General features: G+C 37.7%; 1 protein-coding gene across 12 annotated transcripts in view; it reads left to right on the top strand.

Annotated features, from left to right (window-relative positions):
* Positions 1-27,202, top strand: part of RIC8B (RIC8 guanine nucleotide exchange factor B) — a 116,312-nt gene that overhangs the window by 85,697 nt on the left and 3,413 nt on the right. For 5 of the 12 annotated variants that reach the window (XM_010340249.3, XM_010340248.3, XM_074402295.1 and 2 more), the window contains 2 exons: positions 1,622-1,766; positions 12,236-12,355. In XM_010340249.3, coding sequence (XP_010338551.1) covers positions 1,622-1,766; positions 12,236-12,355 — 265 coding nt within the window. Of the gene's footprint in view, positions 1-1,621; positions 1,767-12,235; positions 12,356-14,457; positions 15,978-20,329; positions 20,469-21,112; positions 21,286-27,202 lie in introns of those variants that run through there. The other 7 variants (XM_039471764.2, XM_003929647.4, XM_074402296.1 and 4 more) reach the window with 5 other exon arrangements.

Below are 27,202 nucleotides of genomic sequence, written 5' to 3'. Positions count from 1 at the left end.
CACCTATTTTCAGTGTCATGAGAGGGACCCTCTAGTTCAGGTATTTGAAAATGTAACCATCAACTCTATCCTAGAATATATTTATACTGTCCATGTCCTCCATGATTTTATACTCTGATCATATATACCCAGTTTTCTTACCTATTTTCCTTTCTACCAACCCTTTCAGTTCCCTATAGTCATTTTAATTGCCTTTTTCTGAATCTTCTCCAGCTCTGTTTTGTTTTTTTTGAGGTAAGTGATCTGAATTACAAATGTAGATTTTACTATGGCTTTATACATGGATAAGATTGTGTGTTATGTTTCCTACAGTTGCCTTTTAGATGACATTTTATCAACATTCTGTTAAAAGCCTTAAGTAAATTTTCCCAATTCTTACCTTTTGATTAAATATTCTAATGTTTACCTTGAAATAGTACCTGAAGAAAATGAAATACTGCTAAACAAAGCTGCCAGTTATTGCTTAGTATCTTCCTTAAAGATGTTTAGAAATTACTTGCAAAAGTTGGGTGTGTTGGCTGATCTTAGAGAGACGTCACTTCTTCCTGTTGGCAGGATAATACTTAAAAAGAACCTCAACCAAACTTTCATTAGGCTTCTTCTTCTTTTTTTTTTTTTTAACTAAGATAATTCTAAAATGATCATTTTGCCCACTCTTCTCAGAGAAAAAGAATAAATGTTTACTTTGTGGCAGATACTTTTCATATTTTGCATATATTAACTTATGAGGTAGATAGTTACTATTCTATTTCTACAGATTAGAAAACTAGGATAAAGCTGCAAAATATCTTACCCAAGTCAGCCAGCTAGTAATTGATAGAGCCATTATTGAAATCCTACCAGTTTTAACTCATCGGTCTGCCTTCTTAATGGGCTTCACATGCTTATATATTTTTGCTGACTTTTTATTTTAAAAAAGCAAGTTACTGCCTATTCCAGGCGTCCCCAAACTTTTTACACAGGGGGCCAGTTCACTGTCCCTCAGACCGTTGGAGGGCCGCCACATACTGTGCTCCTCTCACTGACCACCAATGAAAGAGGTGCCCCTTCCTGAAGTGCAGCCGGGGCCAGATAAATGGCCTCAGGGGGCCGCATGCGGCCCGCGGGCCATAGTTTGGGGACACCTGGCCTATTCTATTTGCTAATATCCTTCCTTAAGTTTTCTTATTTCTTATGCCCTTTTCTTCCAGTTCCAACAAAGAATGAGAAAAATGCTTTACATTATGTGCCATATTGCTAAAATCACAATCTGACTTTCACTCTCTCTAGTTTATTATTTCTCCAAAACTGGATTTTCGAATAGTAAGATCTGAAATCAGAAACTTAAAGCATGACACTTACCAAAGGTCTGGCAGTCACAGAGGCCCCACTCTTGCCATAAAGGGTGTTCAGAACAGCTCTGTTTTAGTTTCTGATAACCTCAAAAAAGGCTCTTAGTCTCCAGAACCTATGGGAAATTTTCTAAGTAGTTCACTGTAACCACTACCACATTTTGATGATCTCTCAATTTAAAGGTTTACTGCCATAGTGTGTGTCTTTAACTGTCCTGTGTTGGTGAGTGATTGGTGATGATGACTAAGACCCAAGGATTCCTATCTAAAACCCTATTCTGTTTTTGCAGTGGATAGTCTGCTGAAATATACTGGCTATGGGAATGCTGCAGGACTGTTGGCGGCCAGGGGCCTCTTGGCTGGAGGAAGAGGAGATAATTGGTACTCAGAGGATGAGGACACAGACACTGAAGAATACAAAAATGCAAAACCAAAGTATAGTATCAATTTTCTTTTCACCTAACTATGGCTGTGCCTTCGAGTTGGTTATTTGCCTTTCACTTCCTTTGTCTTTCGTTTTACAAGTGTTTCTTTTCTCTTGTGGATTTGGAAGCTTTCCATTTAATGGTGTTTTTAAAGGCAGTTTCATAGCTAGTGCCTTAGTGAGTGACTTCAAGTGATTGAAGAAGGCTAATAATGCAAGAAATGTTCTGCTGCATGATATTTTCAACATGCTTATTATCTTTTCCTAAGTACTAAGAGAGCTGGTGTTTAGGTTGTATTGAAAAGGTGTTATTGCTTACTCTTTGCTTTCCTTTCCATAGGTTGAGATTTTTTAAGGTATAACCAAGACCACATATTTAAGTTAATTGTTTGATGCTTCAGTATTTCTCAGGAATCTAGATGTAGGATCTGATCTTCCCCCTTGCATAAAAGCCTTTATAGGTCAATGAAATAGTGCAAAAAGATACATTAATATGAAAATGTCTGGCTTCACAGTGAATTTTAATCAAACAAACATACAGAGAATCATCTTTTAACAGACACATTGGTGCACTGAGTAGGCAAACCAGAGACTCTATGAAGTCTCCTCTTAGTCAGTGCTTACAAATTAAGGACATTATAATTATTCTCTTTTATCCCAAGATAAGCCACCTCTTCTTCCTTCTATCCCCTCTCCATCCTTTCCATCCCACTCGTAACCCTCAACCCTTGTGAATTCTTAGTTTCCGCTTATTAGGAGTTATTTGAGCCACGTTTTTTCTGGGTTCCATTTGAAGATTTCCATCTGAAAATTGGAAAGGCTTGCCCTTTCCTTTTGGCATGGTGACATTGACATGCTGTGCTTTCTGCCGGCCATATTCTAGAGTGTGATGTGGATCATGCAGTAGTTGATCGAGGATAGACAATATTTATCTGCAAAATTTGATCCTTTTAAAAAACATACATTGTGCCTTGTTGACATGAAAGTAATAGGTTGTCAGAAGGTGAAAGAAATGATCAGTGCCCAATTAGACCGGACATATATGGCCTGTTTCTTGGCAAATCAGGTCTGACTAGGTAGTGTTACTTTTAACATCCCCAATGCCATCAGCCTCAGCAGGATCTTATAGAGTGTCTCCTAGAAATAAAGACTTTTGGGGGAAAAAGCTGGCAATGACTCTAAGCACTATTTTCTTAAGACTGTCACCATTTAGACATTATCAATTGGCTATCTCTGACAAGTATTTGAAGCTAAGATAGAGAAATGTGCTCCTTTCTTTATCTAATTATAGAAGTCATCATTCTGAATTAGTCTTACTAGCTTTTTTCATTCTACAAACTATATTTCCTTATTAGTTTAATATTGATCTCTTGATTTGAGCTATTAAAATATACCACTTGAGAAATCTCATATTTCTAAATGAAGGTAGAAATTATATTAGGCATTTCTTATATCCCAGGGTGTGTGGACATATTCAGCTATGATAGAAAACCCATGAGTACTCATGGATGGTTGATATCTTTGCATCTCAATGCAGATTGTTAATTTTGTTTAATAGATAACTTCTATAATGGTAATTGTCATATATATAGCAAGCACCAGAATGCTACTATAACAAGAGGAAAATAGAATTGTGTTACATTGTGGAAGTGATGTTAGATTTCAGGAAGTATCTTTTGTTGAAATGAATAGCCATGATTAGTATTGTTACTGTCTTGGCTTTTTGTCATAGAAAGTTTCTGTACTTAAGCCTTACATCCCTAATTACAATCTTCAGCCTTTGGACTTTGCTTATAATAGTCATAGGAATTGTGTGTTTGTGTAGTCAGAATAGTCACCATTGTGAAATTTTGTTATATTTTTTTAAACACTGCTCATTATAAGTATAAATGTGCTTTTTTCAAGTAGCATCACATCTTCCCCCTTCAGATAGATTTGCATCTGTCTTTCTCTTAAATTTTCCTTCTTTAAAGTGAAAGAGTATGGTGAGATATTTAGTGTCACTTTAAAATATTTGTTCAAATGATCCCCATGGAAGTGGTGCTAAACAAAGTACTTTGCAAGCAGGAGTACCCTTTGTACTCTGCGGAGTGATCCACAGAGCTCAAAGAACTTGTTTCCTAAAAATTGTAAAAAAATTTTTACCAATCAAGCTTATAAAGTTAGCATCTGAAAGGATTATTTACTCCCTTACCCCTGATTACCATTCACCAGAGTTCCCAAGATCTCAGTCTGCTTTTCTTGTGATGCATTTATTCACAACAGTTGCTACTATTGGCAGAAGCAGAGTACTTACTCTTCATCCAGTTGGCCCTAGTCCAATTGTCAAAACTTTAAGTGGATTCTGATTAATGCACCAAGGTAACCTGTAATCCTTTACTGGAATCTGAAACCAAGAATTGTATGGAGCTTACATTCAGGCTATGGGAGACAGTTAATATCACAACAAAGCTTTTTGTGTCAAAATAAATGTATTTAATGGACTGGAAATGGCTTTCTGCAATTAGCACACTTAGAGAAAATACACTCACAGAATTGAGTTACATGCCACATAAATTTTTGCTGTATGTATAGCCAGTTTTGTTGAAAGTTTTCATATAAACTTTGGTCCAGTATCAAAGGGAAACCAAATTCTTAAATTCTAACTTTTATACCTGTTTCTCTTATGCCTCTGAGAATGGAGGTCCCTTGACTATAAAGGTGATATAACTAGATGGTACGGTTTGTACATTATTCTAGACATCAGTTGAAAGATGTGTGTCTAATTTAGACATTTGGCTCCTTTTAGACGAGTGGCTTTCACAGGGTGCACAGGCATCTAGAGGCCCAAAGAGGTGTCTTTAAAAAACTGCTTTGTGGATAGGAGGAACAGATGGCCAAAAGTGAGCAAAATCCTAGGGAACCTCCTTGTACACTTAACATACCACATTAGTTCATAATCAGATCCAAAAGCTTAAAATCATTGTACTAATGAACTCGGGTGTTTCCTCTACTTGACCACATTTTTCTCAGCTGAAGCTGTGCCACCAGCTGTACAAACAGTTTCTTCAGCACAAGGCAAGATACATTTTGTCAAGATTTTGCTATCTGCTTCAGTGAAGTCTTTTTATAGTTGTCTCATTATATTGGGCTTTATAAATTTGTTTTTAATATTAAATATTTCTTGAAGTAAGTGACTTAGAAACCAAGACATGAAGATTTTTCTCTTTGCCCAGTTTGGGCTGTGATGATGTATTTATGTAAAATAGCATTTCTAGGAACTAGAACCTATTACTGGAAGCAGTCATAAAACACATCTAAATTCAGAGTTCTAAAAGACCAGAGGTGAAAGGGGCCTAGTAGATTAGCTTAACTACAGTTCCGAGCTTTGCTCCAGTGTTTATTTGCTATAGTTTCATAATCGTCAGTTTTCTGTATCCTTTATGTCAAGGTTGTTACTCTTAAACAGGCTGACATGGGAAACATTTGAAAAACACTATAATTTAAAAAGGCATTTTGAAGTCTTTTTTGTTTTATTGCCTAGATGCAATTTGGTAGACCTGTGTATATATGTGTATGTATGTGTGTGTGTGTGTGTGTGTGTGTGTGTGTGTGTGTGTATATATATATATGTATATATATATGATACATAGTAAATATCAGATAAGTAAATGAAAGAATGGCACCATGTTACACTAGTTCTTTCCATTGCTAATATAATGTGAAAACCTGAATTAGGATGTAGTTTCATAATTTATGCTACTTCTTTTATGTAGAATCAGTGTGTCATTTAGACAATAATTCTTAATGAAGGTTACATATGCATCCCCATAGTAAGGATTTGACTGAATAGAGTAACTTACCTCCTGGATCATCTGAGGCCTTCTGTGTTGCCTGTTTCTCTGTAACTGGTTCACTAACTCCAGTAACGATAGCTAGTATTTACTGAGTGCTTAATATGTGCCAGGCACTTTTCTAAGAACTTGACAAATACTGTCTAATATAATCTTCACAACAACTCTTTGAGGTAGAATTAATCTCATTTTACAGATGAGAAAACTAAATGCAGTTAATCAAGTAATTTGTCCAGAGCAAACAATTTATAAGTGGCCAGGTGGCCTGACTCTAGAGGTTGTGGTTTTTGGGAATTTTGTTGTTTTTGAGGTAGGCAAAGCAAGTTTTATTGTGCTCTTCACTCTGCCTTTTTACTTTGGGGATAAAATATGTAACATCAAATTTACCATTTTAGTCAGTTTTAAGTGAATAAATTTGTAGCATTAAGTACATTTACACTGTTGTGCAACCATCACCACTATCTCTCTTCAGAACTTTTTCCTTGTCCCCAGTAAACTGTACCCATTCCCCTCCTTCTAGCTCCTGGTAACCACCGTTTTACTTTCTGTCTCTATGGAGTCTAAGACTCTCTATAAGTTGAATCATATACAATATTTCTCCTTTTGTGACTGGCTGGTGTCACTTAGAATAATGTCTTTAAGATTCATGTTGTGGCACATGTCAACGTTTCCTTCCTTTTAAGGCTGAATGATATTCCATTGTGTGTATATACATTACATATATGCCTTTTGGTTGTTGTGAATAATGCTGCTGAACATGTGTGTACCAATATCTGTCAAGTCCCTACTTTCAGTTCTCTTGCGTATATGCCCAGAAGTGCTGTATCACGTGGTGGATAGCTCTTGGGTTTAATTTTGTTGCCAAACTGCCGTAACGTTTTACATATCAGCTGCACCATTTTATATCCCCACCTGCAGTGTACAAGGATTCCCTTTTCTCCACATCCTCACAACATTTATTTTCTGGGGTTGTCTTGGTGATTTTTAGTAATAGCCATCCTAATGGATGTAAAGCCAGAGCTTATTTTAACTTCTACTGTATTCTGTTTCAAAGCCAATCAGAGAGAGAAATGAGTTTGCCCCTCAGATTGCGTCCATGTTCTCAGAGCATTTATTATCTTTCTTTGATATAACCAAATCAGAAAATGAAGAAAATGTATACCCACGATATCCCTGAAAACACAAAAATCCATTTGATTCATTCTAAATTGGTAAATTTTCACATACATCTGTCAGGTAGTTCTGGTCCTATCTTCATAATACATTCTGAATATAATTACCCTTTTTATTTGCCATTGCTGCTACCACTCTGGTCCAAGCTAAAATCTCTCTCTCTAGATCATTTTAGTAGCCTTCTCACTGGTCTTGTTACTTCTACCTTTGTTCCTCTTCATTTCGTTCTCAACACAGCTGTCGGTGTGATCCTTATAATATGTAAATCGGACTAGTCAGCTATTCAGAAGTCTACAGTGGGTCCGTCTGAGTCCATGAAGTGGTATACTTGCATCCTTTCTTGCTGTTGCCACACTGACCTCTTCACTGTGTGTCAGGTACTGCAGACACATTCCTGCCCGAGGCCTGTTGCTACTGTTCCTTCTACCTGGAATGTCTGTCCTCCAGATAGCTGCCATATCTTATTCCCTCACCTCCTTCAAGTCTTCACTCAGGTATCACCTATTCTGTGCCCTTGTTAACACTCCTGCCTTTACCACTCCATCTCATACTTCTTTTCATTCCCTTTTTCTTCTCACGGTGCTTATCACCTTTTGACGTTCCATATAACTTACTTATTCATTAGGTCTGTTTTCTCCTCTAAAACATAAGCTCCATGAGAGAAGAGGGGTTTGTTTTTTTTGGCGGGGGGAGGTCTGTTTTTGTTCATATAGATGTGCCCAGCACACAATAGGCAGTCAGTAAATTTTTGTTGAATGAATTTTTTGAGTCAGTCAGCCCCTCCTCAGCATTCAGTTACTAAGATAATTGAGTTAGTTCCCTTCCCTCATCAGGCTCCACATCTAGTTGAGAAATGGGAACCAGGCAATAGAATTAAAAAAAAAAAATTCAGATACGGTAAATTTTTTTGTTGTTTATATTTTTTGGGAGAGCCATATATTCTGGGGTCCCCCCCCCCACCCCCCCCAGCAAAGATGTTTTTAGCTTCATTTGCATATAATATCTCCTTTCCCACCCATCTGTCCCCTTCTTTCCTGGTCTTGGCTTACAAAATGCCTTTCCTAAAAACCCTGATTCCTTTTGTAGAGGTTACAAATTGTCTGGATTTAGCTCACAAGTATGTTTTGTTTGGTTTGCCCCATGTACTATTGGTTATTTGGTGTTTATGCTTTTTGTTTTACACAGTGCTTCTTAATGTAATTACCAACATTTATAATTCAGCTATTTTAGATGAAAATCTTGATTTCTGACCTTTGAAAAATTAGAAGTTCTGGTAACATAGGGCCTGCATTCTGTGTGGCAACTAGTTGATGGAATTGAGTAGCTGTGGTCCCCTTCATACGAGGCATAAGCTTCTTTGGTTTGACAACTTCTCCTATTCACTTATTTTACCTGTCCAGCTCCTGCAGGTTGACTTTAGAGTTCCTTTTTAAATCAGAATGCTTTTAATCAATTTAAGCCACACATTGTAGAGATTGAAGTCAATTTTCATATAGCTGACTGAACGTTTAATGGATCTTTTTTGTGAAATGACCTAGTACTGTGGATGTTGGCCAAAGGTAGCAAAAATTTGAAGAGCAAAAGACTTGAAATACAGTTGAGGTTTTATACACGTGTTCATTTGTCCTTACCTTTTTAGTGTGTCTTAATCCTTTTGTCTCCAGGCCCATAGCTACCATCAGTTCATGTAATAGTCCTATACAATATTTATGATGAAATACCACAGATAAGAGTTGAAACTTCTTGTCACCTAATTGGAAGTCATAAATAATAGAATCGAAGTGCTATGAAAATGGGACAAGGGGGGCAGAGACAAGGTGGAAGAGATCGTGATAAATATAATTACCCAATAAAATGTCCACCGCAATTAGAGTCCTTAAAGCTTTTTAAAACTCCAAGTTTTGGAATAAAATAAAAGTAACGCCAGAATTTCGTAGTGTTAAGATCTTGAAACCTGGACTCTGGCGTCTCGGACTGTACTATTTGAGGTTGTAAAGGTGTCAGGTATTTGTTCCATCAAAAGTAACCTATTTTATGAAATCTCACATCTTTGTTGTCACAGTGACTATTACTTGTTTTCTCTTCCTTTCTGGGTAGGGAAACTACCTGAGACTCTGGTGTGAAGTAGGGAGTGGGAGAAGAGATAGTGTTCGTCTGCCTTCTGCCACAGTACATTGGCATTTTCCCTATAGGAGAGTGGTACACTGTACTTCAGTGCCCTAACTTGTGTTTTCTGTGGCTTTGTTTACATTCTTCTGAAGATCCAGGGGGAAAATGTCTTTTTAAAGAAAATATGAAACCCAAATCCCTAGAGTGACTTTGGGGGGTTTAAATGTCTTACTCCATGGGCAAAAAAATGAGTTCTTATTCTGTAAGAATGAATTTCTGGCTCCTGCTTTTATACTCAGATAGCAAAGAATTTTGTTACTTCAGTAGCTAATTACAGAGCAAACCGTCATATCATTTTAGCAACCAGGGGACTTGAGGTCAGCTTGTGGAAAACAGACTTCATTTCCACTAAGCTCTAAAGTAAACCAAGAAAAACATCAAACTGTGTCCTAATCTAGGAATTCATATAGTGACTTTGTATGCTGTAGTGCCGACAATACCACATAGTTTACCAGTGTGTCCTCCTGACATACTTTTTCCCTGAAGCATATGATCATGTGTGCAAAGTCATTATATATCCTAAAACTGCCTACAGGCCTAATTTTTCAAATCAGAGCTCCACTGAATTGGAGGAGAGAAGCTGTCTCTCAAGAGGCAAATAAGCATGCTCTACATAGTTAATACATCTACCTTGCCTTATACTTCCTTCTAAGGCCCAATTTTCTTTGCTTGGGAAGTGGTATGTATCTATAATAAGCACATCTATTTATTTATAAGACTAGTTGTTTTTCTAATTTAACAGGTGGCAGAAAAGAAACCAGTGAAAAGAGATGTCTTGTTATATGCCTGAGTAAATAATGGATGGGTGGTGGAATTGTATTTTCAGTGTGGCATCTGGATACATCTCCATAGTTCTCAGAAGCCTTGTCTGGGTCTTCTTTGTTCTTGACTTTTAGGAAATACGATGGCCCATTCAGCATTTTTGTTGATGGCCTCTAACTAGAAGCCTTTTTCTCTTCTTTTATGATCACCTGGAAAAAGGAGAGAAAATAGTAGCACACAATAGGTGTCTAAAGCAAGCACTGTGGACATGCACACACACACAGATTTAGTTGGTCTAAGGTGAGGCCCAGACTTTTTAAAAATTTTCTCAAGTGATTCTAATGTAAAGCCAAGGCTAGGAATAGATGACAAGGCTATGAGTTTTCAGGTTGTCTAGAACCTGTGAAAGTGCCTTAAGAGAAAACAAGTGGGGAGGGAACAAATAAAGGGACTCTAGGCCCCCATCTCCTTGACTATTGCCATCCCCTTTTTGCCTGAGCAATTCACTTTTGTCTGTTTTATATATTGGGTTTCTAATGGGTGAAAAAAGTTTTTTAAGCATGGCTCTAGATGTAGGTCTTACCCAAGAATGGCAAGATAGGTTTTAAATCAGGTTTTCAAGGATAGTGAGCATTGAGTCCTTCCATAAAAATATGTATGTCTTGCCGGGCGCGGTGGCTCAAGCCTGTAATCCCAGCACTTTGGGAGGCCGAGGCGGGTGGATCACTAGGTCAAAAGATCGAAACCATCCTGGTCAACATGGTGAAACCCCGTCTCTACTAAAAATACAAAAAATTAGCTGGGCATGGTGGCGCATGCCTGTAATCCCAGCTACTCAGGAGGCTGAGGTAGGAGAATTGCCTGAACCCAGGAGGCAGAGGTTGCGGTGAGCCGAGATTGCGCCATTTGCACTCCAGCCTGGGTAACAAGAGTGAAACTCCGTCTCAAAAAAAAAAATAAAAAAAAAAAAAGAATATGTATGTCTTGCAGCCTCTGACGAAGGTAGAAAAAGAAAAGAAAATCTAATAGTAATAGATAACAGTACATGGTAAGCTAGTCTTTACCCCAAATGAGAAAAGCCCTAGTCAGTAAAGAAAGTAACTTGCCCAAACAAAAGTCTCAAACAGGTTGCAAGCTGGCCACCACAAGATTTAATTAATCACTGTGTCTCTGTCTTGGCCAGTATTTTTTTTTTTTTTTTTAAACTCGGGACTGTTTTCCAGTTGATTCCAATCTCCCAATGCTCCACATTGTGTGTATTTGACCTACTCACTCACTTGCTTATCTTAACTGGCTCCTGAAAGCATTTGTGTTCATAGAAACTAGAAAGCAATTTATTAGCAATTGCTATTTGCAGGATATTTAATTTGATCATTAAAAACAAACTATCAGCTGGGCGCCATGGCTCATGCTTGTAATCCCAGCACTTTAGAAGCTGAGGCGGAGGATCACTTGAGCTCAGGTGTTTGGGAACAGCTGGGCCAACATGGCGAAACCCTGTCTTTACTAAAAATGCAAAAGTTAGCCAGGCGTGGTTACGTGTGCCTGTAATCCCAGCACTTTAGGAGGCTGAGGCAGGAGGATCACTTGAAACTGGGAGGCCGAGGTTGCAGTGAGCTGAGATGGTACCATTGTACTCCAGCCTAGGTGACAGAGTGAGACTCCATCAAAAACACAAAACAAAAAACAAACTGTCTGTACTTGGCTACCATAAGATACTGTAATCTCTTGTCTGCTTCTCTAGAAAAATGTTTGTTGTAGATATTTAGGAGGCATTGAAAGAGTTATCTTTTTCTTCTTCACCTCAGAAAAATATATATGGCTTTTTTCTAAGAGAATAGTTTGTTTGGTATTATAGCCTCATACAAAGTTTATGCAAGGTATTCATTTTAAGTACTGCATTAGATCTATTTCCAGAAAGCCAGGGTGATATACCTGTCTCTTGGTAGGCTAGATTTTATTCCTTCTTTAAATCTAGGCCAGATCAAACCTAATTAAAATTGTTCTTCTGCTTTATCTTTTATTATTTAAACATTCATTGCCCTCTGTGGTCTCACTAATGGACTAATTTCCTGAGATTATAAATTGGCATGCTTTCATTTCCAGATTGCAGCCTCTCTATCATCATTTTTCCAAATTTTTTTTTTATGTTTTATGCTGTATCACCAAATGGATTTCCTCATTTCTTCTTTCCTGAAATCATATGTCCCCTTAGAATTAATGGATAAGCTGTGCATCCATGGATATTCATCCTAACGGCACTAATCAATTTTTTTTTAAAGCAACCATGCATTAAAAAAAAAAGGTTGGCAAGACAGTTTTCATTTTTTAATAAAAGTAACTATAGTCCATTTTCCAAAGCAAATTAGTAGAAAAGTCCATTTTAAAAAATTCCTATATCAGTTCTATACCATAAAATTGAAATTATTGCCAATTTTTTGGCTATTATACTCTTTCTTATTATCACTTACAAGTTGGACCAGAAAAGTATAGAAAGAGCATAATTTTAAAACATACAGCATAACTTTTTTTTCTTTTTGTAGCATTAATCTTATCACTGGTCATTTAGAGGAACCAATGCCAAACCCCATAGATGAAATGACAGAAGAACAAAAAGAATATGAAGCCATGAAACTTGTCAACATGCTTGATAAACTTTCCAGGTATTGTATTCCCATCCATTTTTTGCTTGGTTTCTAAAAATGGTCTATTTCTTTGTCTCTCTCACTGAGAGTTACCATAGAACAGCAACTCTGGAAATCCATGTTGATTGGAATAAGGTGGCCCAGGCAGCAGTTCAGATATCTCTTGGCTGCCATGGTTTTTCTACATGTGCCGCTTCTGGATGTTCATTCCTAAACATTTAAATTCTCAAAGCTAAGATAGTAACTACCAGAGCACTGTAATATTTAACCAACTAACCTCCCTGTCTTCAAAAAGATGCTGTAAGTTAGATTCAGTGATTTTGCTGCTGCTTGTATTTTTGTTTTAGCCTGTTTTAGTTTTTGTTTCAAATCATGATGCTTTTGTTTTTTGTTTTTTGTTGTTTTTTTTTTTTTTATCATTTTTGATGTGTAAGTTTGCAATTATGCCTTTTTGGGTTGCTGCTGAAACCAAGAATTCTAAAATGTCAGGCACCCAATAAGAAAAAGTGAAAAGAAATAGCTCAAATGAAGGATTTTCTGAAAACAGGGACTTGTATTAATTAGGAGTTCTAACAAAAACAAAACAAAACAAAAAAACCAAAAAACTCCCCTTCCCCTCTTGCTTTACACCTTTTCCCCTCCAAAAATAACCAGTTTTGAAAGTAATTAAATCAAATGTATACTAATCAACAACTAGTCATCTTGAAGGAGTTATTAGAAAATAATTCCTTTCATACTTGGCTGAATCGCTCTATTTTCCAGTCATACATTGAATCACTATCTTCTTTAAGCCATCTTGAATGAATGCTTCTGTGTGTTGGTGGCAGTTGCCACTTAAAGATGAATTTCTTCTGGCCATCTCCTTTTTCACAGTAACTATGTAAAGGCTAGTATCCATCAATCAAAAGAAGGCACCATTGGAATGGAAAAGCCAGAAAGCCAACCATGAAAGGGAAAAGGTAGAATACAGAAACAAGCAGAGATTAAGGGCACAGCAGAGGCTTAGGGTAAAAATGGACAAGAACAAAAGACTGACATGGGAAATGTGACAAGTTTGGATATTTATCCAGCCGCAGAGTATGATGCTGATAATGCGGTAGAGGTTGTTTAGTAGTAAATAGCTTAATTATCTTTAAAACTAATATGATGAGAACTCAGTAACTTCCACCTAGCCATTTTAAATTTTCATCCTTTCTCAAGATGGTTAGAATTTACAGCTAACTGACCATGCTCACAATCTTCAAAAGACATTGTTGCCTGTTTGCAAATTACATTTTCCATACCTTCGTATAGAACAGACATGTTCCTTCCCAGAAGGAATTAATAGTCACAGAGAAGATATTGATAGAGCAAACCTATAGGAGCCAGAATAAGTTTGAAATGAATATATAAAAATGTATGCTTGGCTGCTTCCAGAAGGAGCTGATGTAGCTAATGAAACACAGTGATATAAGAACAACAGGATAAGAACCAACAGAGTCGGGCCAGGCGCGGTGGCTCACGCCTGTAATCTCAGCACTTTGGGAGGCCAAGGCAGGCAGATAACCTGAGGTCAGTAGTTCGAGACCAACCTGATCAACATGGAGAAACCCTGTCTCTACTAAAAATACAAAATTACCCAGGTGTGGTGGTGCATGCCTGTAATCCCAGCTACTTGGGAGGCTGAGGCAAGAGAATCGCTTGAACCCAGGAGGCGGAGATTGCGGTGAGCCAAGATTGCTTCATTACACTCCAGCCTGGGCAAACAAGAGTGAAACTCTGTCTCAAAAAAAAAAGTACCAACAGAGTCCGTCTGGTAGAAACCTGACAGTAAGTATCAGCAAGGACCCGAGTAGAACATATTAGTGTGTTAGGACAATAAACCAGTCGCATAAATTTTACATTCTCACCACAACGTGAGTTTTTAAAGGTTTTAACACAAATATTACTTAACTGGCCCATCTACCCTGGATGAGTAAACTCCAAGATAGGAAAATGGGAGATAGGGAAAATAACTGCCTAAGACTATGCAATATAATCCACATACTTGGTTTACTAATAGAGACACTGCCATTTCATAAGGCATCTCTATCACAGGAAGAGAAAACAAAGGTGCTAGGTCCTTCTCCTTTTAATCTCAGGGGAATCCACATATTCTAGAAGCTGTCAACAAATGTACAAACGTCAAGTCTGAAATAACCAAGCTTCCACCTGATTTAAACTATACCTCAAAGAAGATGCCTACTTATCTGGAAATACCCAGCAGATGCCCAGCTGAAGGTGACACTGATTTTTGCATGTATAAAGCAGAGCAAATATGTCTTATGTTGGCTTTGATGGTACCAATTTTGCCATTAAAGTTGAAGCAAAAGCCACCTTGAGAATAGTTCTAAATCATACAGAATTTTTGCATGACGTGTGGTGGGTGTTTTACATTGTCTGCCTTAGTGTGCTTTCTAACATTTGCTCTCACTAAATACAATCAATGACAAAACTGTATAAAGATCAGCAGTGGGCATTCCAAAGCAGTAATGCAAAGAATGAAGCCATTCTTTATGCGTCTTACATGTCTTTTGTGCTGTATTCCTCATTAGTCTTAAGTTTCTTCTCTCTTTTCACTTTTTTTTGAGGTAAAAAAGATGCCATAAAGCCAAAATAGACTGAACTCAGTACAATTCAGGGAACATTGACTAAGCAGCTACTCTGTGCAAGGCATTGTGCTAGAAAGCTGAGGAAGATTCAGAGGCGAATGTGACAGTCTCTGCCTTTGGAAAACTCATATTCTAGTGGAAGAAATGACTGCAATCTAGTCTAGAATACAAAGTAGAAGGAAATAATGACAAAATGAGGTCTATGTTGAACTATAAGCACCCAGGAAAAGGATTAGTTCATTCTGTATGGATGATTCAGGGACTGTTTCACAGGAAAGCTAGCATTTGTGCTGATCCTAGAATTTTGAGGTATTTAATAGAAGAATGACCATTCATTCCAGGTAGAGAGAAATTTAATCTTGTTAATAAGTCTTGGATAGTCACATACTACTTATTTCTTCTAAATAGCTTAGGTTGTTTTATCATTATTTGATTAATATAGTATGTTATCAGATTTCTCATTGGGGGAAGCAAGTACCAAAGAATTGCCCACAGCACTTCCAAGCTAATGACTGATAATTCATTTCCGTTTAACAGTTTATAAAACCATTTCACATACATTCTCTTTCTACTTTCATTTAAAAATGAGACTAGGCCTTCATTTTCCAGAACTCAAGACCTTTGCTCTGTCCACTGTGCTACTGTGTCTCTCTGTTACAGTGTTTGCCAGAACACTTCCTAATCACCCTGTTGGCATTGTACTATTGGTTAGTTCCCTCCCTTTTTACTCTTGGATGTTCTGCATTCAACCAAGTCTTTATTGTGCTAATAGTGTGCCATAGCTTTGTCTAATTAACTTTCCTTCTCAAAAATGAAATCGTGTTCTCCTGCACCTGAATTGAAAGGCATGTGAGTAAAGGATAGGGTTGGAGGTGATGTGGCCAATGAATGGACACTAGACACTTCCTTTTTTCCATCCATAGGAGAGCAGATGTGAAGGACCTGCACCAGGATGGTGGTTAGCAACAGTGGCCCGTGCCAAAGCACTTACCAAAGTGATGATGACTAAGGTTGGTCATGCCAAATACTGTTACTAAGCCTGGTGTAGGGTAGAGGTTATTCACTACCAAAATTGTAAAACCACCAATGTAAAAGTTAAAATTACATTTCTATTTTGCCTCCATGCTGGACATAGCCACTGCCTCAAGGAGCTCACCACTTTAGCAGCTTTCTCTTACCTGGATTTTCAAAGATACTGGAGAGATTAGTGCTCAGATACTTTCTTCCTATTGAATACCAGCTGACTTAAGAGTTTTCCAAGTGATATTTTTTTTTTTTTTTTTTTTTTTTTAGTGTAAAGATTGTATTTGTGACAGGTGTAGGTAAGGGGATTGGCGGTGCACCTGGAGGTCTAAAGAGTTTGAAAAGAATCTGAACCCTGTAAATCCCATCATGTCTAGCTAGTACAGTGCCTTGTACCCTGTGATTTCCACCATGTGTGATGATAAAACGATGAAAATAGCTGATCCCAAAATTTGAAGGTCAGATTTTTGCTTTCAAATACCGACATGGTTTAAGACTTTGTATATTTGTCAGTTCCATTTCTTAGCCAGATGTCATACAATTCAGGGCCGGAAAGGAATTCCATAAAGTACTTTGGGCCCTGACTGGCTTATTTAAATATTGGGGTCCATAATTCCTTTAATATAGAATAACTGTAATGTTTATCAAACATAAACATTAAGACCTGAGGCTTGAAATTATAGAAAGCCTCCTTTGACATTTTTAATATGAGGGTAGAGATGGAAAAGCAGATGAAATTTGCCTGCCTCTTCACCTCCTCTTTCCTTCCCTGACTTCAGAAAAAATAAACCCCTGCAACTCTAGCAGGAAATCTGAATGGGAATTGTGTGGTTAAAGCAAGTCCACTGTGGCTAATACATTTTCATTTGCCTTAGCGATAGCACACAATTTGTATATAATAGTGGTGCCTCTTCTAGGAAAGGGGAGAGAGCATTGATTGGCTTAAGCTTAAACTAACAAAGGGAAATGATATTTCAAGTTACAGGTTTTTTTTCCCTAATCCTTTTTCGTTTTTAAATTGGAACCAGAGCTAGTTAATCCTCTGCTCATCCGTACCCCATCACTGTCTAACAAGGTACATTGCCTTTTTGCTTATATATTCTGTCATCAAAATCTGTTTTAAATTTTATATAAATGAAAGATAATTGTTCTACCATTTCTTCCTTTTCTTACTCCTTAGCCAGTATGTGTTTTGTTTTCTTTTTTTTGCCAGTTACCGTGTACTATTTAGAACATGACTTTTATAATAAGTGCAGGTACAGATACAGGATTAGTTCCCTTTAATCAAAAGATTAATTTTAAACTTTCTAAGGCTGAGACAGGTAGTTTATAACTGAAAAATAACATAGTTTTTTCTTATAAATAAGTTATTTTCCTCTCCTCACAAAAATATCAGCAACTGTGATGATACCTCCCTTTGTGATAAAGTTAGTGAAGGAAATGCTTTTCAGGCACATTTCACAAACATGATCTAATTTTTAGAGCATTGTAAGATCTGTTATAGATATGAAAATATAAAGATCCTGTTTTCATCAGAAAATTCTGTAGATCTACCCTGTCCAGTACGGTAACCACTAGCTATATATGACTATTGAGCACTTGAAATGTGGTTAGTCCAAAATGAGGATGCCCTATCAGTGTAAAATACTCAGCACAAAAATGTAAAATATCTCATTAATTGTTTAATATGGATTACATATGGAAATAATATTTTTGCTACATTGGGTTAAATAAAATATTAAAATTAATTTTACCTATTTTTCAATGTGGCTATTAGAACATTTAAGAGTACATATATTTGGCTTACATTGTGGCTTACATATATTTCTGTTAGACAGTGCTGTTACATCTCATTTAAATACACTATAAGATTGCTTGGAAGTTGAATTAAGAGGACTTGGATCCAGCTAAATTAATATATCCTTAAGGTCAGGGGAGGATTAATTTGAGAAGTTTGATATTTTCTATCCTTAGGTTATGGAGGATGTTTCCAATGGCTAGACACCTTTAAGTAGGATATAAGGCTACCTTTATATTGCCTAATTGTAATCATTGTTCTTTAGATCTGTAGTGGGAATAACTATTTTGAGCTCTTGGTTAAAATACTGTCTGAAATGGCTTTTGACTAGCAAAGGAACATCAAATAAGAATCATCTCCACTGACTTTGTTCTCTTGGTTCTCATTCTTTAACTTTTAAGTCTTCCTAATTGGGAAGAGCATTAAGAACTTCTGTTTCTGCTACTTTATTCAACAGTGTCAGTTGGCATGCCCACCTCTTATTAATATTTATTTTGTTAATTTGGACAACAGAACAGAAAAATTACATAAATTACCAAGAAATAATTTTTAAAACCACTTAGAGATAAAACTGAACTTTATTCTTTCATTACTATACCTTATCTCTCTTTCTGTATATTTTCTTAAACATGTTGTTTACTGTGAGGTGGGTAGCAGATTTTTAGAAACTTTGCATGTGATCTAACAGAAATGAGAACAATGATAAAAGACTAATATTTATATAGTGCTTTAAGGTTTAAAAAATGCTTCCATGTATGTTATCCCCATTGATTATTAAAATAGCCCTGTAAACTAAGTAGAGTCAGAGGTATTTTTTTAAATGCACCAAAGATTAAGTGACTAATCCAAGTTCAGTTATCAGTCTTGAGACTACAGATTGCATGCTATTGTGAAAATTACCAACAGCTCTCAAAAGTTGTCAGTCTAATTATTTTTAAGTAAGACATTCTAAATTTTAAATAAATGAAAAGCACAAAAGACAGATAGTAAGCATATTTACCTTAGAAGAGAACTAAGATTTCGAGGACGTGCATTACTGCTATTTCATTCCATAGTTGAGCTCTTCACAAGTATCAGGTCAAATGCTAAATAGCTTATGTTTTAAAAAACAAAACAAAGCTTTATGAAGGAAACAAGTAAAATCCCTATGATTCTATGTTGATACAAGGTTTTTAAATTGTTTTAAAAAGAGAATGATTATGGCTCTTCTGACAAATCCTTACACATGTGATCACATTAATAAAACCTAACTTATAAAAGGCTTCTGTATGGGACTGTTTACCAGGCTTGTTCAGCCTGCAGCCCAGGATGCCTTTGAATGCCACCAACACAAATTAATTAACTTTCTTAAAACATTATGAAATGCTTTTGCATTTTTTAAAGCTTATGAGATATCATTAGTATTAAGTGTATTTTATGTGTGGCCCATGGCAATTCTTCTTCTTCCAATGTGGCCCAAGAAAGCCAAAAGATTGGACACCCCTGGTTTAGACAATTAACCAATTACCTTTACAAAGTGGAAAGACATGGTAATGTGGGGGACAGTATGCCATATCCATTCGTCTCGGGTAACAGTATTTTTAGGTGGCATATTTTACTTCCCCAGTTGTACGCAGTCCTGAAGCACAGTGATGAGGGCTGAGGGTAGGACCTCAGAATCATATTTGAAAGATGTAGCCTAGACCTCATATTTGCTATGGAAAAGCTGCCATACTCATTCCTACTGAGTTAGTGGCTTAGTGAAAGATAGTATATAACCAGTCAGCACTAAGAAGTCATTAGATGAGAGATGAAGGATCAGAGTTAAAGCCCAAAGGACAATTTCACAGTATCTAACTGAACATGTTAACCAGTCCAAAGGTTATATTATTTCTGTGAGAAAAAGGTGAAAACATTTATAAGAATATCACAAGTTATTGAGAAACCTGTTACACTTCAGTAGATTATGAACTATTCCAGTAATGCTAAAATCTTGATATATTCCCAAACTTTGGACTTTTAACAAAGAACTACAGAGCTTCCTTCTCAGGGCTATCACAGGCTCCATTCTAACAGGCATTTTTTGAAAAGCTCTATGTTAATTAAAATGCTTTATTTATATACTAATTTCTCGTCCCATCTTTCAAATGTGAAAAGGAATTAAATGTGAAATGGCTAATTTAAAATGTCAGGATTCTTTTTTCCAAGCCAACCTTACATTTAGAGCAGGAATCCTGTGCCTAAGAAATGGTTCCCAATTATCCTGTCTTGGGTTTTGTTATACATTGTACAGAAGTCAACAAAACAAGTATGTAACAGAACCTGCCTAAATAGCAGCTGCCCTCATTAAAAACAGAGAATTAATCAGGGGGTGACTGAAGGAAGCAATGCCTCATATGTTTCCCCCCCTTTTCTTCTTTTCTAATCATAGAACAAAATATGTTACATAAAAGGATCAGAACTATTATGCAGTACTCAATTAGAGGGAGGTGAATAGGTCTCTAACATGCTGTTTTATCAAAAGAGCAGACTGGTGTTTGCATGACTGTTGTTTCATTACAGACCCTGTCATTAATTCCATGTGTCAATACTGCCCTGTAGTACACAGAGCAGACAAGAAAGAAGAGCCCTTGAAAACAAGGGAATGATTTTTGAGTCGTTATCAAGCTAAGTGGCAAGCGGGAAGCTGAAACTCGTATAGGTAAATTCGAAGGGACTCTTGGGAGATCTGCAAGTGGGAAACAAGAATGCATTTTACCAACTGCTTAATTATGTCCTGTTTTTCAACAAGTACACTTGAATTGAATGTTTTGTTTGTACTGCACAGAACCATGTGCTGTGGGCAAGAGTATTCTCTTGCTTTCAGGTCAAGTAAGGTGTTTTATACACATACATGTCTGACCTATTCTATAATGTGCGATTGGGTATGTTAGTATCTGGACCCCAATATTGCACTGTCATTTTTGGGGGAAAGTCATATAGGAACCAGAAGCCCTAAAAAGTGGGACCTTCTCTAAGGTTCTGAGCAGTTATATGAGCCCAGGCATCCCAGAGTATACCATACTTTCAGGGAAATGGTGGCTCAGGAAAATGTTAAAATGTATCTGGAAAAAAAAGATGAGAATATTTTGAATATGATGTAAATTTCATAATCTCCCATCCCTTGATCTTTAAGAAATTATTTTTTTGGTTTCCATTAGCAGTCCCAAGGGTTAGGCTGGGGCAAAGTAGGGTTTCGTTTCTTGGACGTGCTTTATCTGTGTCCTCTTGCCTGGCCAAGCCCTTATAGATTATGGTTCCTTATCGTTTAGTAAGATCAAATTTCTAAATGATGTTTCGTTCCAGTTGAACATTCTTGGAGGCTTATCTCTTCCCTGGCCAGATGCCTGATCAGATGAGAAGCCCGCCATGATACTGTCACAGTGCCTAGAATGGGCTCTTTATCCAGTAGACATCACTGTACTTTTTGATACGAGGGCAGTCTTAACTTGTGTTAAGGCCTGTGTGTAGCATTGAAGGTAAGTATGAAGGAGTTGTTGCTATGTGAATATATTAATCCTGATACACATTTCAATATACAGTATCTCCCTTTTACCATGATATACATGTATCTGACACATAGCCATCCTTTTCAGATAGGACCTTCAGAATTTAGAACCAGTAACTCTTTATACAGTGGCCTGCTTATTGAGGGCCATGATTGAATTTGGATCCTTTTTTGTAGCATTTGCTGTTGCTTTGGTTTCCCTGTGTAATCCTTTTAATCATATGCTGGTAGTCTTGCAGAAAGGGTTCGTGGTCTTGGTGTATGTCTGTGACAATTTAGTAGGATGCTGTGTTTTAGTCTTAAGTTTAGAATATCTGCATTAGAAACAAAGGCTTAGTAATAATGAGTTTGAGTATCTTTACAAACCTAGCAGCTTTTAAAATAGATCCAAATTATTTCATAGCTCAATGCTTAGCGTCTTGAAATTAGTATAGAATATTGGGGATCATCTTGTCCAACCACTCACTTTATAGATGGGGAGACTCAAGCCCAGAGAGGCAAGTGACCTGCCCAAGGACACCTAGCAAGTTAGTGGAACATCTGAGACCAGGATCTAGATCTTCTGATGCCCCATATGGAAGAAGCCCATCTACACCAGTTAGTGGTTGGGAATTCAAGACTGTATGGTGAAAAGGGGGCTTGACTTCTGCTGAAATGTCAGAATGCCTGATGATATTAATTCATCAGGGAAATAATTACAGTTAAAGTAATATGAGCATGATTCCTAATGAATGGTCTCTACCATTCTCCATTAATGCCACATTTACTGAGCACCTGCTGTGTGCTGTGTTCTATACTAGATACTGACAAATCACAACCTGAGAAGACATGGACTCTGCCCTCAAGTTGCTCACAGTCTAGTAGAGAACAAGAAATCTCTGGAAAGCATTCTACAGAATTTCCTGTGGAAATGTCAATCCTGTTTCTAACTCTATAAATCTTGGTGATGAAAATGGAGCTTTACCCAGAGATTTAGCTTTTCTCTTCATGGTCTAGTCATTAGGAGTCCCATTAGACACCATACCTTTTCTCTTCAGGAAAATGAAAGATAATATGAAGCACAACTAAATTTCATTCACAAACACTTATTGAGGATCTGCTATCTGCAAGGCACTGTGCTAGACACATAGGTATATAAAAATTAAATAATTAAAGTATAGACATCCTCTTTAAAATATCAGAGCAGTAGTATTTCATAGCTTTCAAACTTTGTAATGACAATTATTTTAAATATCCTTAGAAGTGGGGGGTGGGGGAGGTGCTCTTGAAGTTGAAAACAAGAATACCTTTGTACTCAAGTCCAGATTTGTCAGCCTGGGATTCAAGGTCTCCATTCAGATCCTCTTTTATACCTCATATCTCTTTTGAGTTTTTTTTTCCTTTACCTCAGCTGAGCCAGCCTGCTTGCCAGTCCCTGCACACAACTAACTCTTGCTTCTGTGCCTCTGCTTGACTAATTCTTCTGCTACTGGGATGCCTTTCTCCCTGTGAATCCATGTCCATCACTGCCATTACAGTCTGGCCCCTGAGTCCATCTACTGCAAGGAGCCTGTGGTCAGCATCCCTGTCTCCTCCTGTGTCCCTCCCACATGTGCATAGCCCATATGACTGGTGAAGGAATACTTCTGTGGTGTTCATTAAAGCTTCCCATTCTCTGTCCACATCATGCTGATCTAGATACAATAGATTGCAAATGAAATAGTCTGAGATTATAAACAGTCCAATATAACCAGGTCATTTACCAAGCCTTTTAGAAGTGAGTCTCTGTATCAAATATTTCATTTTGATATTTGTGGGCTGCTAGTTGGAGGATAGAGGAAGAAGATTAGTAAAGTTAGGATGAGGGTATGAGAAATAAGCCTTAGATCCCTAAGAACAAACAGTCACACATCTGTAAATGATCCTCTCCTTCTACTCCCAGACAGGACGAGAAATCTCCTTTAAACCAATTTCAAATACAGTAAGGGTGTACTGACGAATTTTCAAGCTTAAGGAAAGCAGGGCTCTGCCTGTTAATCATCTCAAGCTTGTTGATCTGCTGTTCTGTAATTCTTTCAATATTGTTTAATGTGTGTGTGTTTTATCTTCCTGAACTGACTAAAAGCTTCTTGAGGACAGGGACCATGTCTTTTATTTACCTCTGCATATTCTTCCTCCACTTAATTCCTAACTAGCATGGGAAAACCTTCTCTAAGCACCTAAGGACAGGAACTGCAATTTGTGGGTTCTAATTACATTCCAGCCTAATGTTATACTACACACTTTGTATGTATTATAGCCTTTTGCCCTCATCACAACTTAGTGTGAATTATGTGTTCCTGTCCTAATTCTACAGATAAGGAAAATGGAATTCATTGAGTTCATGGTCTTACAGCTAGTGACTGGTGGATCCAGAATTAGAGCACAGGTCCATCCGACTCCAAAACCTATATGTGCTTTTCACTATACCACGATAATAATAACAAATATTTGTTCTTCACAATTCACAACTCTTTGGTCTGCATTATTATTATTACTCCTCCTCCTCCTCCTGTTACTCCTTACATCTTCACTAGTCAGTAGGTACAGCCAGGATTATCATGACCCCCATTTTACTGGCAGGGAAACAGACTCAAAGGCTTGCCCAAGATCACACCAGCTGGTAAGTGGAGGAGAATCAGACTTCAAACAGACTTCCTGACTCCAGCTCTTTTGTTTCTTTCCATGACATCACATTGCGGCCTTAATTCATTTGCACAGTTCATAACTGTATGGCCAGTTTTCACTGATGCTTGTCCTACAGAAGTGTCAGTGAGCCAAGGCATTGCATAGAGCCATGTGGAAAATAAAATTCATACCTTCAGAGGAGCTTCCGTTTTAGTGATGGTCGATACAAAGCACCCAGAAAGTAAATGCTTAAAAATAGTTCACAAGAAAGAATTAAAATACGGGGCCCATTGTTCCGCAGTGAAATCATAATTTGGCCATAAAACTAATATTTTTAATTGTTTCCATAATTGGATTAGGGAGCAGGGATAAAGCTGATAGACTTATTTGAAAATGTTCCTCCTAGGTTTAGATGAGAAAGTGCTAGATATTTCATACAAGTTGGTAGCTAGCCCCAGAATCATCTGTTTATCAAAGAGATGCAATAGTGTTAGTCTCAAGAGTGATGGTATATCCAGCCAGCAATTTACCACTCGATAGACTCTCTCTAGTCCCATCTGCCAATCCTACTTTTACCTGTCCCTACCCCACACTTCGCTGTGCCCTCAGTGTTTCATTCCTAGCAGGTTCCCCCTCTTCTCCTTTTGTATCGGTTGTTAATATGTAGTGTCCGATATCACAAAGTCCTTTAGCACAATCAGAACTAGGAATTTAAAATACAGATATGTAATATGTCAGTGCTAGAGAGAAGTTTTAATGGAAACAGATGTTTCTAGCTGTCCACTGAACATTTCAACCTGGTTGTCATGTAGGTATGTTCTTCAGGTCCTAAAATATGTGAGCATCTTCCCACCAAATCTCCATCTCCTATGTCCTGGCCCCAGTGAATAGAATCACCATCCACTTGGTCATCAGAGCTGGAACAACAGGAACTCTCTACTTACTACTCTTCTTCACCAACCCCTTGTCCTGCCAGTGAGTCGTGACATCTACCTCAGAAATGTTGCCTTTTCTTCCCACAACATCAGATTTCATCCAGCTCTGTCTCCTTTCCCACACACTATTATCAAGACCCCTAATGACTTGTCCATCTGCCACCAATTCCCATGTGTCTGTCATGCTGTGCCAGAGGTACTTTCTTATAAAACAATCCTAATCAAAACACTCTTTACAGGGTAAAATCTAAGCTCCTTATTTTGGCATTTAGGACATTTTTTACTGTTGCATCCCAAACTAGCCTCACAGCCTTACCTCCTGCCCCTCGTTCATCGAACCTCACAATTCCCCAAACACTGGGCCCCTTCCCAGCTTCATGAGAGCACAGAGATAGAAAAGATGAGCTGACACAATCCAAAAAGGTCTACAGAATCACATAAGTCAGTGGGGCCATTCAGAGCTCTTTACAGTCTCCTTTGTCTGAAATGCTTTGTGCCCACTGCCTAGAGAAGGACCAGTTACTGATCCCTCATTTGGCATTGCCTCCCCCAGGCAGCTTGGTCAGTACTTCATCTCAGGAGCTGCCACAGTTCTTTCTTCATAATTCTCTGACAGCATTTACCCCATTATGCTCTAAATGATTTTTTTAATAGTTTTGTTTTGCCTGCTCCTCAAAGGCAGCAGGTATACCCCATCTTCCTTTTCTTCTTAGTATATGACATAGTTCCTGTCACATAGTAATTGAACAGATGTTGAAGACATGAACTCAGTGTGCTCCTCCAATGCAGTTAGGGCAATAATCCAGATGTGTGGGCTGTAAAGATCACTGGACTAGGATTCAGGAGACCCATGTCCCAGGTCCAGCTCTGCCACTAGATAAGTGACCTTGGGTGAGTCATTCAGTCTCCTTTATTAAAAAGGGGGTTGGACTAAATGATCTCTAAGACCCCTTGCAACTTAAAGTTGTATGATTCTGACCCCATTTCTTGGATTCGGAAACATATTTCCTCCCTCATAATGTTCAGGAGCCTCACCTTAGCCTGACAGACATTCACATTTCCCAAACAAAATTTTCAGACACTTCAAAGTAGTCTGCTGGAGCTAGTCAGAGCTCTTCATTAGACTCCTGTTAGCTTATCCATTGACCACTGAGCTGTTCTCACTCCCCAGGAGGTTTCACTGTGTCTGTAACACCATTACACTACTGTGTGGCTGCACCTTCCCAGGAGGGAGCCCTTCTTTCTGCTGGCCTAAGGGACAACTGTGAGGAGGGAGTAATTTCCCTTCCATCCAAATCCCACCAACATTATAGCTGCTGCCATGTGGATTTTTGGTTATGGACATTTTTTGGTGGGGCGGGGGACGGTAATGCCCATTTCTGTGATAAATAAGTTTTAAGCAGTTCATGGGGCTCTTCAAGGCCACTCTTAAGTGCACCGCTGACCTTTTTAGGGATGGGAGGACTGAGTTAGCAACTCAACAGGTACATTCACCATAATCTCCATGTAATAAATAAGAGCCTATGAAAAGATTAAATAAATCTTTCCTAATGCTTTTTGATTGGCTTAATCAATAATTAATCATCTTTAGATGAGGCTGTAACTTGTGGAGTAGATATAATTGGATTAGCTGAAAAGCTGCAGTTGGGGAGCTTTGAAGAGATTAAAATGGCTGTCAATCCCATAATTAAACTGCCACAAACAAAAGCAATGGTGTTTTTTAAAAAGGAGGAGGAGGAAAGAAAAGAGTGAAAGAGAGAGAAGGAAAGAAAAGTCAGGGAGAGAGTTGGGGAAGGCCAACTAATTTGAAATGAATCAAAAAGTACTTCGTATTACTAGAGATAGAGGCAAAATCAAAACAACAGATTTATTCCATTGAATGAAGTGTGTGCATATCAAATCAGCCATTTAATTGTATGCTCCAGCCACTGGGGCAGGTGAAATTTTGGCAGCTTCAACTTCTCTAAAACAAAACCAATCCACAAAAGGAAAAAAAAAAAAAAAGTTAATTATTCAAAACAGAAGAGACCTGCTCCTTGTCCTGAGCCCATTTAGACCTTGACTTTTCATACTTTTAATTGGCTTAGTAGGTTTGGCCTGTGTGAATGAAGCCTTTTATCTCCCTCTTTTTCTTTCCATGCCCCTTTCATCTTTCCTATTACAAACACACAGAGAGAGCTCAAGGGAAAATACTTTGGTTTTTAAAGACTTTTCTTTTTAAAAGGATGTGGATTTGGGTGGTGGGGGAGGGGTGTGTGTGTGATGCTGGTGAATACTTTTTTTCTTTCTCTCTCTTTTATCTCTTTT

Source organism: Saimiri boliviensis, chromosome 7, assembly GCF_048565385.1.
Source record: "Saimiri boliviensis isolate mSaiBol1 chromosome 7, mSaiBol1.pri, whole genome shotgun sequence".
Classification (NCBI taxonomy): Eukaryota; Metazoa; Chordata; class Mammalia; order Primates; family Cebidae; genus Saimiri; species Saimiri boliviensis.
This window is presented reverse-complemented; position numbering and strand designations above follow the sequence as displayed.